Source organism: Lissotriton helveticus, chromosome 12, assembly GCF_964261635.1.
Source record: "Lissotriton helveticus chromosome 12, aLisHel1.1, whole genome shotgun sequence".
NCBI classification, from domain to species: domain Eukaryota; kingdom Metazoa; phylum Chordata; class Amphibia; order Caudata; family Salamandridae; genus Lissotriton; species Lissotriton helveticus.
The window spans coordinates 110,223,170-110,241,839 of record NC_136073.1 but is presented as its reverse complement, the minus strand read 5'-3'; the positions used below and the strand labels follow the sequence as shown (position 1 = coordinate 110,241,839).

At 45.2% G+C, this 18,670-nt stretch overlaps 1 protein-coding gene across 2 annotated transcripts in view; it reads left to right on the top strand.

Moving 5' to 3' along the window:
- LOC144799820 (calpain-5-like) overlaps window positions 1–18,670 on the top strand; it is a 127,915-nt gene that overhangs the window by 83,091 nt on the left and 26,154 nt on the right. For both annotated transcript variants that reach the window (XM_078671391.1, XM_078671392.1), the window contains exons 6-8: window positions 8,916–9,109; window positions 11,480–11,557; window positions 13,327–13,522. In XM_078671391.1, the coding sequence (XP_078527517.1) occupies window positions 8,916–9,109; window positions 11,480–11,557; window positions 13,327–13,522 (468 nt within the window). The remainder of the gene's footprint in view (window positions 1–8,915; window positions 9,110–11,479; window positions 11,558–13,326; window positions 13,523–18,670) is intronic.

Here is an 18,670-nt window from a genome sequence, read left to right as displayed (position 1 = left end):
TCATGTAATTTACCCGTGCCTATAAATGAACGTGTCCGTCTGTAGTGCAACCGATGCTCATGTAAAGCGCTCTAATACAGTCATGTCTAGTTCGCGCTATATAAAACTGCAAAGAAAGGAACAAAAGGCAGGCCAGGTGCGAAATCTATATCATGTAGCAGCGCGTGCAGGTGGTGACAGGATATCGAAGGGTGAAGTGGGGAGATGAGGAAACAGCAAAGAAAGACCAAGGGGCAGCAAGCAAAGAAAGTTGGCGGAAGGGCAGTAACGAGGACAATGAACAGTACGTTATGGACATGCGAGGGAGCCGCACACGCAGGACAGGGCAAGCAAGTCATTGAAAATGGCAGTCCCGAGTTAGAGCGGCGCGGCCTCAGACTCCGATGGCATTCATCAACTGTTCTCCATGAGTCATTAACCCGAACGGTCTTCAGCATCATTCTACATAATACTGGCCCGGGCAACTCCCCATAGGATTACATTCCCTATGACAATGCAACGGTGTGGGGAGAGATTGTGCTGTTTGTTTCTGAACTGAATACTGCTTGCGTCCCGATGGGATGACTGCAACTGCTGGGTATCGTAATTCTTTTGTTAACTCAATATAACCCGTTTTTCGGCCAATATCTTTATTCAGTCTCGTTTACAAATAACAGTTCGTTAGACCAATAATACATCACAACAGCAATACCCAAACTCTTAATGTATTTTTTTTTTAAGTGCGCTGTGGTCATGAGTGATCATGTAGATGTAGGGGTTTTAAGATTTCTGCTTGTACAGCCAGAGAGCAAAGAATGTCGATAACATGATTAAGACTAGGGTCCATTAATCTAGACAGCTTCAACTAGCACCACTCTTTAGTACAACGCACTTGGTCCAAGTGCTGAAAGGTAAATTTAAAGGCCCTCAGTATCCCAGATAACTGCACAAAGGCGATACTATGGGGGTATAACAGAAGATTCATTGGGACACAGCTTGCGAACAGTTACTGCCCTACGGCTGTGTACAAATGCCTCACCTACAGAGACCTCTCTTCCTTAAACCCTCTGCTGGTTCTGCGCATTAGTCCACTGGCATACTGTTGCCCTACCAATGTCCCACCAATTGTGGTAAAATTCGGGCTCTAGTCCAAGAGTAGATGATTGTATGCACCTGTTGGAAATAGGCCTTCAATTACCCACTGCAACATAAGAAATAAGTAGGGCCACTACATCAAGCATTCTTTACTGTATATGCCCGATGCATAAGTGTCAATAGGCGCAAACCAGTTTCATAACCACGCTAAAACATGCAACTAGATGTAAACGTAAAAGGCCGATAAAGAACTGCTCGTTACTCCGAGGTACAAGTGGACAATACAACACTGATGTCACAAGCTGACAGCCCAATTATCTTGGGCCACAAAATGTATACTGACCCCTCAATTCGGATCACGTTTATTTTAGTTTTAAGTCACCATACCTAGAAAATATATTATGTAAATACAGAGATGCTCAATCGATATGAAATATTACGCTCTGCATCTGAGCCCAAGTACCCACCCAGTGACACCCGTCCATTTCCACACGAGAAATCCACGTAAAGTAGACGCGAATATTAAGAACCAACCCGGAAGTAGAGTTGCTTTTGTGCCGTTTGCAAAACAAATAAATACTAGTGGTTCGCCATTCGTATGAAATATACGTTTAATCACCCTGGTATGAAACGTGATCCAGTTTCCACTTCGCACCGGTGTGATGCGGAAGTTATGGATCTGCGTTTATTAGGAAGCGTCCTGCCTTACTTTCCGACGAATATAAAGATCTAGAAAGTATTGAGTAACCAATGAGGACTTAGTAAATAGGCAAGCAGAAAAGGTCTGTTTTTTTTTTTTTTACAAACTGCTCGCGGTTTATCAAGGTACTTGAGGACAGACTACAAATCCCTTGATGCCCACAGTCGGTTTCCATGCAGGAACCCTCACCATTCCTTACCCGCGTTTCAAACAAACTAGCCCAATTTAACTGCAAACCGCCCACCAGATCATGCCCTCACCGTATCCCACTCAACCAGTACGTGACCATACGAATAACTATATCCGTTTGCGAGAGCGGAAGCGCGGGATTACGCAGAAGGTACTAGCCTCTAACCCCGGAGCCAACAGTCTAATCGTGCTTAGGACCCGAAACTCGCGTCCGCTTTGAAAATAAAAGATTGGGCGGCAAGGTAATATGTCCCGTAGCATACTCGGGAAGTCGAGCGGCTTAAAGAGCCAGCATATTCAATAGATGGAGGACAGCGGGAGGGGGGGGTGCGGGTTAACGGGCACACAGACAGCGGGAGGGGGGCGGGCAGGCACACGGACAGCGGGAGGGTGGTCAGGAAACAGCCAGCGGGACAGGGACAAGACGAACAATGAACACAAACCTCGGTGTAAAAAAAAAAGTACACGCCCACAGTGGCCACGTCTTCATGACGTTGCGGAGAGGGAAAGAATCGGCGGAATGCCCACCAATCGCCTCGGTAAATGACGGACAGATCTCTCTTCCAATGGCTAGTCTCCATTTATGGAGCTAGCCAATGGAAGAGAGAGGCTGAACTAAAGCACACAGTGTAAGACATAAGATTTCGCTCTGCGCGAAAGTCTGCTACGCAGCTTTCGGCGAGGCGAAACCTAAAAAGTGCTTGTCCATCAGAGCTATGTGTACTCTCAGGAACGCTTGACCTACCACAGACTGGAAAAGTTCTTACCATGCTCATTGATGTATATATGTCACAAATACCTTTTCCCTGTCCTCCACTCACAAGTTACCACTTAACACCCATTCCCTTCCTTCTTCCCCTTCTGCACCAAGAGCACTGTACTATATTGCACTAAAATCATAATGAGCAAAGGCGTTGCCATTATTTGCGAATGCTTTGAATATATTGCACTGTAATCATAATGAGCAACGGGGTTGCCATTATCTGCTAATGCTTTGAATACAATTGCATTAGATGCTCTGTCTCAAAGTGAATAAATTGGACTTATGCCATAATGAACAATTGGTGTTTGCTACTATATATTGTCTCATAAAGAAGTTCTTTGCTACCTTGACCACATCTTTTCGAACTGAACTACGCAAAAGGGGCAGCGAACAAATTAGATCCACCTACAATCCAAGAAGTTATAAAGGCATTATGCTTGACAAAGAAAAATAAGGCTGCCGGTCCTGATGATATAACGACCGATCTCTTCCTTGGAAAGCCTGACATAGGCTCCCAATTTTAACCAATATTTTAAGTTGCGTCACAGTTACAGGTCCCCCAGAATCCTGGTCAACAGCAATAATTGTCCCCATTTTTAAAAAGGGAAATAGGTCGAACCCTAAATGTTATCGCCCAATATCATTGACTGACACCACATGTAAGCTGATAGGCATGGTTTTACTTGACCGTCTCGAAATATGGATAGCTGAAAAAGGGAAATTTTCAGATATCCACTCTGGTTTAAGAAGGGGCCTAGGTACGGTGGAGCAATGCCTCAATCTGGTAATCAGTAAATATACTATGGTAAAAATACTAATCTATATCTGGGCTTCATGGACCTGACATCGGCCTTTCATTGTGTGATGAGAGGGAAACTATGCCAAAAGATGTTGGGTATGGGTATAGATGTTCCTCTGGTTAACTTTCTAGCACAGACGCATCGGAACGTGCCAGGCAGAGTGAGATATGGGGCGGATGGAGAATTATCCCCCCAGATTAAAATGAACAGCGGCGTTCGACAGGGGTGTATATTAGACCCTTTCCTATTCTGTTTATATGTAAATGATTTGGAGAGGTTCTTGAATGAAGGGGCAATTGATGTGCCAAGAGTGCGGCGGAGAAACGTCCCGCATTATTATATGCAGATGATTGCATATTACTCTCAAGAACAGGTGTTGGTCTGCAAACCTTTGTCAACAGATTTAATGTTTATGAGTGAGTTGGGTCTAAAGACCAACACCGCCAAGTCACAGGTCATGGTGGTGGGGAAAGTTCAATGCAAAATGAGACCCTGTTTCATTTATAATGAAAAGCTATCCCAGGTTTCAAACTTTTGCTACCTATGCATCCCATTTGACCAAAAAAGGCTCCTGGACCCATCTCTTAGAGGTCAAGAAAAGGAGCTTCGATAGAACGCTTGAAGCCCTATTCAGGTTCTCTAGGAAACTTGGCTGAAGACCGACCAAACTTGGCTGAAGACCGACCAAGACCCTCATTAACATCTATACCACCAAATGCCGTGCTGTGATTTTGCACAGAGCTGGGTTTTGTAACTCCTCTATCTTACATACTATGGAAAATGTATCCCTCAGAAGATTGTCTGCCCCCCCAGTTTGCCCTCTATCATATGCCAGCAACTGGGGCTGACCCCCATGGCGGATCGAATACAGAGTGCCCCATTTATGCTATGGTGCTCGATCTGGGTAAATGAAGAACCGGGCCTCAACCGAGAAATAATTCAAGATTGTTTAAACTGTGACCACGCACACAAAATACCATGGCTCAGCTATGTGAAGATCAGTTGGCTCGTATTGGGAGGCAGGATTTTTTACAAACCCTCATCTTATTCACTAAACCCGAACTAAAAAGAAACTTTTTTAACATTTTAAGTGAATGCAGAGAATATGTGGAGCATAGTAAAAAGCAGGTAGTAGACTATTTACTAGGGGTGGGCGGAAGTCGCGGAAGGGACAGACATGGAAATTGAACCAATTTCTGTGCCTCTCCACAAATTTCCGTTACGTGACACCGGCCCGCCGCCCACCCGCAACATTAAACCGATTAAAGCCTAAAATAAGATTTAAAACACTTACCTTATCGCGGGGTCATCTTCCTGGTCTATTGCGCCTTCTTCTTGAAACTGCGCATGCGCTGGAGCCTGCGCCTGCGCAGTTTCAAGAAGAAGGCGCAATAGACCAAGAAGAGATGACCCCACGATATGGTAAGTGTTTTAAATCTTATTTTAGGCTTTAATCTGTATAATATTGCGGGCGGGCGGGAGGCGGGTGGGTGGCCAACTTCCGTTTCACCCAGAGTGTGCAGAAATGTGCCCCGTTTTTCCGCCTTCTTTGCGGAAGAGGCAATTTTTCGCACATTCCATCGGCGGAACGAAATTTCCGCCCACCCCTACTATTTACCCATGGTTACCACTGAAGGAATTGAGCCATATCATCTGTACCCTTTCAACCATTTTTTTACCTCACTAGATTCAGATTTGGCATCGCTCATTTATTGGTGTCGTGTCCTAGCAATACATATCATGATGCCCATCTGGATCCCTGTCCCTGTGACTGTAATTCAAGCCATAACTTGTTGCATTTTCTTTTCTTCTGTGAGTTATATAATAAACCACGCAGGGAATTAATTTTACCACTCTTAAGATTTTTGAACATCAGAAAATGCAGGCCAGCTTTGTTCTATCTCCAACTACTTCAATCAGAGTGTATTTGCAAAAATACATATTTATTTCTGCTGCAATTAGCTTAAGAAGGTTAGTTGGAAAATAATTATTCTTTTTTCTCTAGGACCGTTCTCTTTCTGGCACTGTCAAAAAAGCACTATGCACTTTGGATTGTTTACAAGGTCGTATGTGTTGGCTGAAACCCAAATTATATCTGAAAGTAAATGAAAAAAGGACAATGGATTCCATCTGACCAAAACCTTTCGGCCACTTTGAAGAGCCATTTTGCACTTTATTGCATGTCTACATGCTGTGTTTAAATACTTTTGTTAACCAGGAACGTTCTGCACTAACAAAAGGCACTATGCACTTTTAAGAATGATTGTCTTACCTCCGGGGTCTGGTCCTGTGTTTGAAAATGAGGAATTGTCCTGTTGAGGGTGAAAACTGATAATGAACTTTTTCTGACCAGACCCGGATGGTCATGATGTATTTCTTTCATGAACTTTGTGCGTTAAACTGCTCTCTCAGCCTTATGTTGTCTATACATTTTATGTATTTTTTTTGTGTGTGACTTTTATGGTTTACCCAAAAAAACAAATAAAGTTTTGATGATGATGGTGATAAGATACAGGAAGTCCATGTCTTATGTAAGGAACGGTAGGGGTCTGGGGCTGTGGGAGCAACCCAGAGCCCTCCGCTATTGCACCTCCAGAGCACATGTCTAAATACTGTGAATGGGAAACAAACATGGATGTTGAAGACGACACATGGCTTTGGCCTTCCTCTAAAAAAAAAACCACAACAGATACAAAAAGGAAACTCTTTGCATGCTTGAACCTACTACTATTACTGAAAGAGGAGCACATGCTTAAACCCCCACTGCACAGTTATACATATGAGGCTGGAAAGGTCCCGCGCCTCCAGCAAAGTTCCTCTAAAATAAGTATAAAAAAATTATCAATCAGGGAAGGAGATCTCATCGGGAAACAACCTTTACAACGCAGTCATTACATCGCACTACACTTACAACGCAGTCATTACATCGCAACATCCATTACAACGCATGCCACTACAATGCAGGCTTTACAACGCATACCATCACAACGCATAGTACTATCCAACACTTACCCTACTGTTGCACCCCCTGGAGTTAGAATAGTAATTTTTACCCCTACACTATCCAATACTTACCTTAAATGCAATGTAATGGTATGCGTTGGTATGGTATGTGTTGTAAAGGTAGCATGCGATGTAATGGAATGCGTTGTATTTTTTTAAAATGCAATGTAGTCATGCCATGTAATGGAATGCATTGTAGAGGATGTTGCAATGTAAAAACTGCATTGTAAGTGCATGCGTTGTAAATGTATGTGTTGTAACGTCATACATTCGTTCTCCTCCAGTTTTAGGATTCCTGGACCTCGCTCACACCTTTAACTCGGGGCCCTCTCACACCTTTAACTCAGGGCCCTCTCACACCTTTAACTCAGGGCCCTCTCACACCTTTAACTCGGGGCCCTCTCACACCTTTAACTCGGGGCCCTCTCACACCTTTAACTCGGGGCCCTCTCACACCTTTAACTCGGGGCCCTCTCACACCTTTAACTCAGGGCCCTCTCACACCTTTAACTCAGGGCCCTCTCACACCTTTAACTCAGGGCCCTCTCACACCTTTAACTCGGGACCTCTCACACCTTTAACTCGGGGCCCTCTCACACCTTTAACTCAGGGCCCTCTCACACCTTTAACTCGGGGCCCTCTCACACCTTTAACTCGGGGCCCTCTCACACCTTTAACTCAGGGCCCTCTCACACCTTTAACTCAGGGCCCTCTCACACCTTTAACTCAGGGCCCTCTCACACCTTTAACTCGGGGCCCTCTCACACCTTTAACTCGGGGCCCTCTCACACCTTTAACTCGGGGCCCTCTCACACCTTTAACTCGGGGCCCTCTCACACCTTTAACTCGGGGCCCTCTCACACCTTTAACTCGGGGCCCTCTCACACCTTTAACTCGGGGCCCTCTCACACCTTTAACTCAGGGCCCTCTCACACCTTTAACTCGGGGCCCTCTCACACCTTTAACTCGGGGCCCTCTCACACCTTTAACTCGGGGCCCTCTCACACCTTTAACTCAGGGCCCTCTCACACCTTTAACTCGGGGCCCTCTCACACCTTTAACTCGGGGCCCTCTCACACCTTTAACTCGGGGCCCTCTCACACCTTTAACTCGGGGCCCTCTCACACCTTTAACTCGGGGACCTCTCACACCTTTAACTCGGGGCCCTCTCACACCTTTAACTCGGGGCCCTCTCACACCTTTAACTCAGGGCCCTCTCACACTCAGGGCCCTCTCACACCTTTAACTCAGGGACCTCTCACACCTTTAACTCGGGGACCTCTCACACCTTTAACTCGGGGCCCTCTCACACCTTTAACTCGGGGCCCTCTCACACCTTTAACTCGGGGACCTCTCACACCTTTAACTCGGGGCCCTCTCACACCTTTAACTCGGGGCCCTCTCACACCTTTAACTCAGGGCCCTCTCACACTCAGGGCCCTCTCACACCTTTAACTCAGGGACCTCTCACACCTTTAACTCAGGGCCCTCTCACACCTTTAACTCAGGGCCCTCTCACACCTTTAACTCGGGGCCCTCTCACACCTTTAACTCGGGGCCCTCTCACACCTTTAACTCGGGGCCCTCTCACACCTTTAACTCAGGGCCCTCTCACACCTTTAACTCAGGGCCCTCTCACACCTTTAACTCAGGGCCCTCTCACACCTTTAACTCAGGGCCCTCTCACACCTTTAACTCAGGGCCCTCTCACACCTTTAACTCAGGGCCCTCTCACACCTTTAACTCAGGGCCCTCTCACACCTTTAACTCGGGGCCCTCTCACACCTTTAACTCGGGGCCCTCTCACACCTTTAACTCGGGGCCCTCTCACACCTTTAACTCGGGGCCCTCTCACACCTTTAACTCGGGGCCCTCTCACACCTTTAACTCGGGGCCCTCTCACACCTTTAACTCGGGGCCCTCTCACACCTTTAACTCAGGGCCCTCTCACACCTTTAACTCAGGGCCCTCTCACACCTTTAACTCAGGGCCCTCTCACACCTTTAACTCAGGGCCCTCTCACACCTTTAACTCAGGGCCCTCTCACACCTTTAACTCAGGGCCCTCTCACACCTTTAACTCAGGGCCCTCTCACACCTTTAACTCAGGGCCCTCTCACACCTTTAACTCAGGGCCCTCTCACACCTTTAACTCAGGGCCCTCTCACACCTTTAACTCGGGGCCCTCTCACACCTTTAACTCGGGGCCCTCTCACACCTTTAACTCAGGGCCCTCTCACACCTTTAACTCGGGGCCCTCTCACACCTTTAACTCGGGGCCCTCTCACACCTTTAACTCAGGGCCCTCTCACACCTTTAACTCAGGGCCCTCTCACACCTTTAACTCAGGGCCCTCTCACACCTTCTCTTTCCTTGTGTCTCCCCAGCCCTCCTCGGGTGAGGAGATGGAGATGCAGATGCCGTGCGGGCTCGTGAAGGGCCACGCCTATGGTGTGACCGACATCAAGCCAGTGCACCTGGGCACCGGCCTCCTCTCCTTCTTCAAGACCAAGAAGCTCTACATGATCCGCATGCGCAATCCCTGGGGCTCCACAGAGTGGTGCGGGCCCTGGAGTGACGGGTAAGACTCGCCCACTTCCACCTCTTCCGAAGCACTACCTGTGTATTGTACTGTAATTGCTTTTAAATAGTGCTTGCTACCCTTGATGAGGCATCAAAGCACTTTATGCTGAGCAGCACGCTGCTCCCAAATCCACAGGCTCGTGGTTAATGCAGTATTTATTGGTTATTGTTTGTTATTAGTGATTAAGGCATATATGCATGGGACTCAGAGTAGGCATGCATAGGATTTAAAGTAAAGAGAGGGTCATTCGCAAGAAAAAAGGCGAGGCAACTTCGGAAAGTTTAAGTCGGGGTCAATTTTTCATGCAGGTATTTAGGAATATAGAGGCGGATTTTTGAGATAGCTTGCAATCTGAGGATGCAAAACTGTAGAAAGAAACATTATTTGATTGCAAGACCATGGTATATTTGGTACCTTTGAGAATCAGGCCAAAAGTCTGTCTGCTGCTAGATTTATCATTGTCATTGCCGGGCACATTATTTAGTAACTTGTATGTGGTGCTGTTTATGATTAAATACACATTTTGAACAATTTTCTGGTCACTGTAAAGAACTATTACCCAATTTAATGTTGCTCCATTTCTCTACCTTGAAGTGATAAAAAACAGAGTAGATGCAACTGCGTTCTTAACTCCTGACCTGCAGATCACACACAGGGGTGGGCCCCAAGCACTTGTCTCACTGAGCAGTTGTGCTTACAGCATGCAAAGGAAGAGTAGCCAAGGTTCAGGGCACACACATTTCAGGAGGAATTCGTACCTACTGTGAATAAGGAAAACCCAGGAGAGGCACTGACAATATAAAGATGCCATTGGAATGCTTGGGAACCCTCCCATTTCAGGCAGGTGACTCCAAATTTTTAAGCCAAAAATTCTGCTTTTGCTCACTTGAGAATTGTTCCACTTCATTGAATATTATTGGGAGAAGCCAAATGCTCCAACTCTTACTCTCCTAAATCTTCCTCTTATCTGTTCCTCAATGGTGGCAGGTGTGCAATGGTACCCGAGTCCGCCTTGCATCAGGCACTGTGGCATCACCAGTGTTGGCAGAGGGCCCTCGCGAAGGGTGACGAAGAGTAGAGACTCTAACTATAACTCTCGCCCTCGTCATGCACTGCTAATTACCTCCATATTACATGGCCTATGACATTATTAATAACATCACTGCAACATCTGAAAAGACATCATTCATGACAACACTGTGCATGGCAGGGGTGCGAGTTATAGTTACTTGAAATACCTGTACCTAGTGAATTTCAGTGGTTTTGTTAGTTCAAAACAGTATGTTTTAACGTACATTTGTATCCAACTATAACGTCCTTTTTAACTTTTGTGTTTTCTGTTTTAAATATATGTATTTGTTTTTGATTAACCCATGTTTCGTTCTCTGAGGAGTGAAGCCGAGCATCAGTAACATATTCTTGTTTCACTTTGGTTGTACGTGTGAATCTTTTCCCCTTTGACTCTCTTAAAACTGCTGCCCAAGTCCCTTCCTTCTGGCATACCATTCACATGTGGTAGATGCTCCTGTCAGTCGCCTCAAAGTCGGTGTCAGACAGGAGTCTGATCCCTCTTTTGTGGGGAAACATTGCACAGAGTCCTAGGAAATGTGGATAAAGAGACACCAACATGTTAATATTTGTAAACATAGCCTTGCACTGGCAATGGAGGGATGTTCCAGGGTGTTGTGTGGTCTTAGGAAAGTCCACAGATACTATGGGTCTTGGTAAACTTTGGGGCTTCTGTAGAGACACAGTGAAACCTAGAGCGGCTGTTAGGGCTGAGTACATCCCAGAACTCTGTAGGGCTTTGGTATAAAACAAGAGGATCTGAGTACAACCTCATGGTTGTCTGGGATGACATTGCTGCTATCACCATACAGAGCACTAGTATCTGAAGATCTTTCTGCACTCCAAAGATGTTTAGGATTACTGTAAAATGATGGTCTGTAGCAGTGCTTGTAATGGAAGTCTAGAAGTGCTGGGACTCAATATCCAAGAGTAGCTGTTTGCTGCTGAGAAGTGCAGGTACTCTCCATGAAAAGCATTACACCTCTTCTGAAAAGTGCTGCTACTCTCCCTCTCAAGTTCAAGAAGTGAAGGTACTCAGTTCCGGATAGTACCTGCTTATTTAAAGCACTGGTCTATGGGAAACAAAGAGAAAAATCATTGTTGGCCATTGCTGCACAATCTGCTGCTCATTATCTTTGCAAAACTTAAAGCTCATCTATATTGTTTGTAAGATCTCTGCTCTTCAGGGGACATGTTAACACTTTTCTAAGTTCACTGTAAAGCCCTAGAACCCTGCTGTCCTGATAAGCTCTTTGTCCTAAAGTGCTGTCAGTAATGCTTGAACCCTATGCTCTACAGGTCTGAAGAATGGAAGCAGGTGGGCCGAGGAGAGAGAGAGAAGATGGGCGTCACTGTAAGCGATGACGGGGAGTTTTGGTAAACGCTTTGCTGGAGGTGATGGTGGGGTCTTGATCATTAAATTACTGTATTGTACATTTACAAAAGGATTGATTATGCATGCTCTATTCTGTCTCTCAACAATGTTGAATTCCTTAGTGAGGAGGATGGTGGAATTGGAGGTACCATGGTTGTGCGCGTGCCGTGGCTGTGGTGTTCCATGGTTGAATGGTTGCATTGGTGATTTGATTGTGCTGGTGCAATAGTTGGCATGGTGTCCTAGGTTGGATGGTTCTGTAGCTGTGCTACGTTGATTGTGCTTCATCAGTGGCTGCTTCATATGTCGGGTAGTGCTTTGATATGCGTAGAGCTGTCAGGGTGGTAGTGTTGCGACAGTTGTGGTGGTGCAATGCTTGCGATGATGGGATGCCTTTGATAGTGGGTCATTTGTAGTCATGTCCTGGAGTTGCCTTGGCTACAGTAGCATCTTAATAATGATGGTGTGATCCTCCTAACCTTCTCATGGTTATAGCAGGACAACGGCTTTCATAGTTTGATTATTGTGGTCTTCCTTTCGACACAAAAGTGTGATCGTTTTAGTGCTGTAAATGTGGTGTTGTATGAAGGTCCCTGCCATGGACACCAACACCACGCATAACTTTACCATGCATTCACAGCAAAGAATATACTTACAACTCATCAAAACAAGGACTCATTTTTGCACAAACCACAACCACACATTTACATTGCATTGTATATATAGATATACACATATATAGATTAAAGAACTCAATTTTTACTACCCCTTAATGCTAGCCATCCGTAGTCCCTAAAAACCTCTTATTATTACTGGAACGCTACCCAAAAAACTTAAAGGCCATAATCCTACTCTTCCATGATCCTGCAAAAAAAACCTTACTTCCATTCAACGCTGCCCTTTGCTGATCCCCAAAAGACCCATTCTATCCCTTAATACTACCCTTCAATGATCCTGCAAAAAACATAGTCCTTAATGATACCCTTTCCTGAACCTATAAAAACCTTAATACTTCTTAATGCTAACCTTCCCTGAACCTTAACAACACGTGCACCCCTAATTGCGCCAATCCCTAAACACTTTTACTACCCCTAAACACCACCCTTCCCTGAGCCCTACCCATAAATCCCACCCATCCAAGCTCTAAAGACTCCTTACTACCCCTAAATATCACCCATCCCTGAGCCCAAAAAACTCCTTAGTATACGCCTAAACTCTACCTGTCTCTGAACCCTAAAAACCTGCCCGCCCACCACTACCTTTAAAAATGCATTATAAATGCAATGCGTTTTGACTTACCTCATACTACATTACCTTGAAGTGGTAAATGCATTGTAACTGTCGTCACTGTCTCACATTTTTAGCGGATGCATGGCAAGGTGTAGGTCCATTGTGCCTTGGTGGGATGGTTTTAATACTTTGATGGTTTTAGCGCTGGACAGCTGTGATGGTTTAGTTGTGACCGGGATATGGTGCACTAGTACACTGGAAATAGTTATACAGGTTGTGGTGATGTCATTGTGTGGAGATGCAGTGGTGGTCATAGGTTGTTTGGTGGCATCGTTTTTGACAGCGACTGATGGATTCAAAGCAGTCTGCTGGTGGTGGTGGTGGCTCCAGGGCTATAGATGGTGGTCCATATGAGGTGGTCGCCTGCGAGGTGGATGTCAAGCTCTTAACGCATCTCTACTGTTCTTGACAACTTTCAACAAGTACTACTACTTAGATGCCCGCATACACAGGCCTCTCTCTCCATTGGCTGTCTTAACAGGATGAGCTTTGATGACTTCTGCCAGTACTTCACTGATCTGGTTGTCTGCCGAAGGATTAACACAAGCCTCCTAAGTATCCACAAGACCTGGGCGGAGGCCATGCTCTTTGGAGAGTGGATTCTAAACGAGAACCCCCTGAAGAATCGAAGCGGCGGGTGCAGCAACAACCGAGCAACCTTCTTGCAGAACCCACAGGTCAGTACTTGAATTGTGTGCGGTTGATGCCTAGTCATGTGCAGGTCTGACAATGGGTGGCCCTTCAGTGCTCAAACGTATTCATCCTTTGTAGAGCTCATATTGTCAACTTCAACAGCATTAGAAAGGGGAAAGCTGTTCTGGATCCCTGTTTACAATAATAGTGTAAGATTAGAGGCTAAAGCTTAGTAGGTTATGCCTTCATGTATTTTTCAGAAATTGGAAGATCAGAACTATTTCATGTACAAGTTGTAGGGGATAGGAGATGTTTGCAATGCAGGAATCAACAAACATGCCACAGAAAGGGATTCCTTTAAACATGTTTCCATGTTCCCTCTTTCAAAAAAGTAAAACCCCCCAGTGGGATGTGAAGATATCTGTGGCACTGTTCCTAAAGTTGTCATTTACCTTGTAGTTTAGGATTTGAATCTTACTTCTGGCTTGCAATACTGAATACTAAATGAACATATCTTCCTCCAAGAGGGCCAATGTGCTGCTTCTGAAACAAAAGTGTATTTTCACATGGACTGGGATGAACTTAATACACATTAATCCTGTAACCCAAATATTATGCCTAATTTGGCATTAATCATGACATCTTTCTTAAGGTCTTTGATATAAGAACATATTACACACCTACAGTGTAATGCACCCGTTTGAGTTCTACTTTGAAATAATGAAGAACATTTTCACCAGCCCCATGTGTTTGTTTTAGATCTGCCCAGACGTTCATCAGCCACCGCTGCTAGGAAACTCCTTCATTGGCTCCCGATGGGGGACAGGATTCTTTTCAAAATTCTCTGCCTGACATATGGAGCCTTGGCGAGAAATAGGCCGGGCGGAATAGGAGACCTTTTGGTCCCTTATAGCCCTTCCAGAAATGTACGCTCTGCCAAGAAGTCTCTGCTACGAGCGCCCCGCATTCGTAGAGCTAAGTGGGGGGGCAGAGCCTTCTCGAGTCTTGCGCCTAAATGGTGGAACACCCTACCGGATGAAATTAAGTCTCTGCCTACTATGCAAGCCTTTAGAAAGGCTTTGAAGACTGGTCTTTTTGCCAAAGCCTACCTGTAGTTTTTGTCTCTGCCTTTTTTGAGGACTTTTGTCTGTTAGGCGCCTTGATGCCTTCGGGTTTTAGTTGCGCATTATAAGTTGTCTTTCATTTCATTTCATTTCCATGTCATGGGAGTAACGCGTGATAAAATAAGCTTCCATTGCTTACATGATTAATTAGATGACGTCTTCCTCCAATGCCAGGACATCCATAGGGCACCTCTGCATAAAGAAACCTATTTCTTTTACCAGAGCAAAGGCACTACTTTTGTCTTTACAGAAACATGTCACATGTAGGAGATGTCCATGGCAGCCACGTGGCCGTCACCATAGCCCTTCTGTAAATCTTTCTGTCTGAGGGCCTCCTTCAAAAAATATGTTCCTTTTGGCCCAGGTATTCTTTGCGTAATATTTGCCTGAAATCTGGATTGAATCAATACAGTCAAAGCCTAGCACTGTTATTGTTTCTGATGAGGATAGGAAGACGTGGACTTTAGAAAGAGGGCAAATTATCCATAATTTGTTTTTTCATACATTGACACGAAAGAATGAATCTCCATAATCCAGCTATGAAGTCAGTACAGTGCTGGGAATCCAGATACAGGGATGGAATATAGCAGTAATGCAAACATACATACCAAGATTTACAACAGTTTTTTGTTGGCAATCCACCTTATTGGAACGTTTGCCCTGCAGCTAATGACTTTGTTGGGCATTGACCTCCACTCCAAACAGTACCCTCTGCTTGGCATCATTTTAGAACCGAATCCCCATTTGAAAGTGACCACAATGCCCTCATATTCACAGTGATATGCAAAGATATGATCTCTGGAAAGCACTTCAGAAGGACTACAAACTGTATATGGAGTCATCAACTAGATTATTGTTTTGTTTAAATGCTCTAAACAGGCATTTGGATGAGCATGCTTGCTGTTGATTTTATATCTAATGTTAGTGAAAATGAAGCTTTACTTTCCTGCCGAAAATTGCAATGGTTTTTATTTTGCAAAATGTCACACATTAAATTGCATATAACGGAACCTGGTTTAATCGTGAAATCTATACAAAGAATTGTTGTATTAGAAGAGTCTGACTCTTAAATATGCTCTTGAGGAATTGTATGCTGAGCGACAGAGGTAATGCCAGAAACTTAAAATAAAAATCTAAGAAGAAAAACTTAAAAATAAAGAACTGTATCCTTATAACAGCTGCACTTGAGAAGAATGATTACAAAATCTTCTGGCCTTTAATTGTTAATAGCATTACTCCTGTTTGGGGTGTAAGGTAAACTGCATATGTGACTGTCGATAAGTAACAGCTATATGTGGAGCACTTATCTAATGGAAGAGTGGCTATTCTATCATTCTGAATTCTGTGGCCACTCCTGATTAAGGGACTCCTTTTTGAAAATACCGAGTTAGTGACATAACTTCCAGTAGTAAAGTGTCTACGTCAAGGTGCCCAGATGGTTTGTCACCCAACTCTTTAAAGGCCTACCGAAAAGAATGGTTCCAAATGTTACACTTTGTATTTCAAAATGCACCTGAAAGTTGTCTGATCCTTCATGACTTGTGGAAAGCTATATTGGCCCCATTAGTGTGTGTATTCATCAAGCATTGGCAAAGCCAGGAGGTTTGACATTAGCTGACGGCATTTAGCTTTGTCAATGCCAGTTTTTGGCATGTTTTTATTGTAATTGTATTGTTGAATGAGGTACAAGGCACTCACCAAAATAGAAGAATGGCCAAACCCAAAATAATATTTGGTCTAAAAAAAGAAAACGTTGCCACAGTAGTTCCTGGCACTGAAGAGTATTACTTTGTGTGCTGATGTGCTCCATGTGAAGCAGCAGAATGTCGTCACTCGCATTGAAGTTTGGCAGTGCCTGAATTGGGCCCACCCTTTGCCCCATACTTTATGTAGTAGTGGGCTGAAGAAAATGCGAATGACACAACAGACCAATACATAAAGATGGATGACTCCTTTATTAAATATATCTCATTTTTGTGAAATCAAAAGGGCATGGCTAACCCCAGACCTAAAAAAAAATCCTGCAGACTCTAGTGGCTACAGGATACTAGCAATGGTTAATCTGCCAGGAAAAATGTTCTCAAGAATTCCATCTGGGCTCATGTTACATATAGGGCACACATTATGAATAGGGCACACTGTCCTTGTTTGCGCCATGGCACTTCTTTAAGCACGTGCACCCAGTGCAAACCGGGTCAGTGCGCGCTATTACTAGGTGTGGCGCCGCGGCCAGGGCGACTGACGCTGGAATCTGGGGACCACGGTTCGATCCCCGGCTCCGGCGGCAGGTTAGCCCAGCACCATGTGACTCTGGGCAATAGCTCGCTTAATCTTCCCGACGGCCCCCAGCGCCTAGAGACCCTTACGGGTGATTGTGCGCTTTACAAATGTGGACTTTACTTTACTTACTTTATGATGAAAGCACTGCCCTCAGGGCAGCAGCAAACTGGCGCTGAACTGGAGGCAGAGCATTCTGTGAAATACGGAGTGACTGCCTCAAAGCTGCTCCCTATTTCTCAATGCAGTGGCGACCCACCTGCCTTTTAACACCTTTGCTGCGGCGGCTATTCCGCCGCAGCGCTAAGGGGGCGGGGGGGCCGTGCGGAGCGCCCATGCTAGTGACGGAACCGCTCCGTCACCAGCCTCGGTTGAGTTGTGCTGATGATGGAGCGGTTCCGTCATGGCCCTGCCCGCTCAATAGAACACGCCGCGCAGGCGCGAAATCAGCGCCGCGCAGGCGCATCGGGCGGGCCATGACGGAACCGCTCCGTCATCAGCACAGCGCCACCGCGGCTGATGGCGGAGCGGTTCCGTCATCAGCACGGAAAAGGTTAAAAAGGGGTCACAGACCTCCCTACAGGGGAGTGCAGTGCGTGACTGCCCCTTCCTGTCTGCAGAAGTTTAGGGGATCCGTGGGAACCCCCTTTTACCCATCAAGAGGGCTACCCTCATGGGATGCAGTCACACTGTAACACCTTTTTTTTGGCGCACTGTCCCTGTCCTGAGGGCATGTTTGCTTCTGCACCCATGTCGGTAATACAGCACTGACTGAGATGCAAACTGATTCCATCATTTGCATGGGGCCACGCCCACGTTCACATGAGGTAACACCCTCTCAGGATACTACATGTGTATTCGTGCCATCAGAAGTGCATAAGAAGGCTGCACAAGCATCTGCAGCCCCTTATGTACTACCATAGTGCCCCAGGGACATAAAAAGGGGCAGAACGCGGCCCTAGGGCACTATGTGTAAAAGGCCCCTGATTAACTAAATCATAGGATATCTGTGGGTGAAGTGTTGCACCCAACTCAGGTCAGTTTCCTTAAAGAGATGTTCACTCATCTTCACCACCTTATGTATTGGCGTAGCACTCATAGCAAGTAAGTCTCTTACCTTGGGTGTGGCACCTTTGCACGGTGTTTACATTGTCTTCTCCAAAGCCTTCATGACCATCCATTGCCCTCTGTTATTGGGAGAAAATGCAGAGATCTAGAATTCTGCAGTCCTTTGTTCATAAATTATATCATCTTCATACTAGCATGAGCTATCTGGGACAACACGTTTGGCCAATTGGCATAGAACTGTGACTGGATTTGGTGCTCTGCAAGGCTACTTTTTATATTGTTTAATATCTTCATGAGTGGCCTGGAACTTCTTTCAACAGCTGTGAATCCGCCTTTCCCTTCCAAAGGGCCTCTTAACATTAGGTCAATGTATTTTTAAGTCATAAAAACATAAATTGGATTGCTGTAGCCGCTAAATATGTTAAAATGCCTCCATGAATGGATAAAAGGTAATTCTGATTATAGTTTTAGGTTCCACTAACCTTCTGGTTCCTTTTTATTACTATTTACTAGACTTGTGGTGAAGCAAGTTTATGGATCTCTTGACCGCAAGCATATATGGGGTAAAGCAATGATGGCTAAATTAAAAGTCGATTATTGGTAAATCCTGCTAGCTTTCCTCATAAGTTCAGGGGATCTGCTGTGCACTCGGATCTGTGCATATGAGAGGAAAGGTGTTCTGATATGACCTATGGGCAACTTTATCTAAACTTGCCTCAAGCC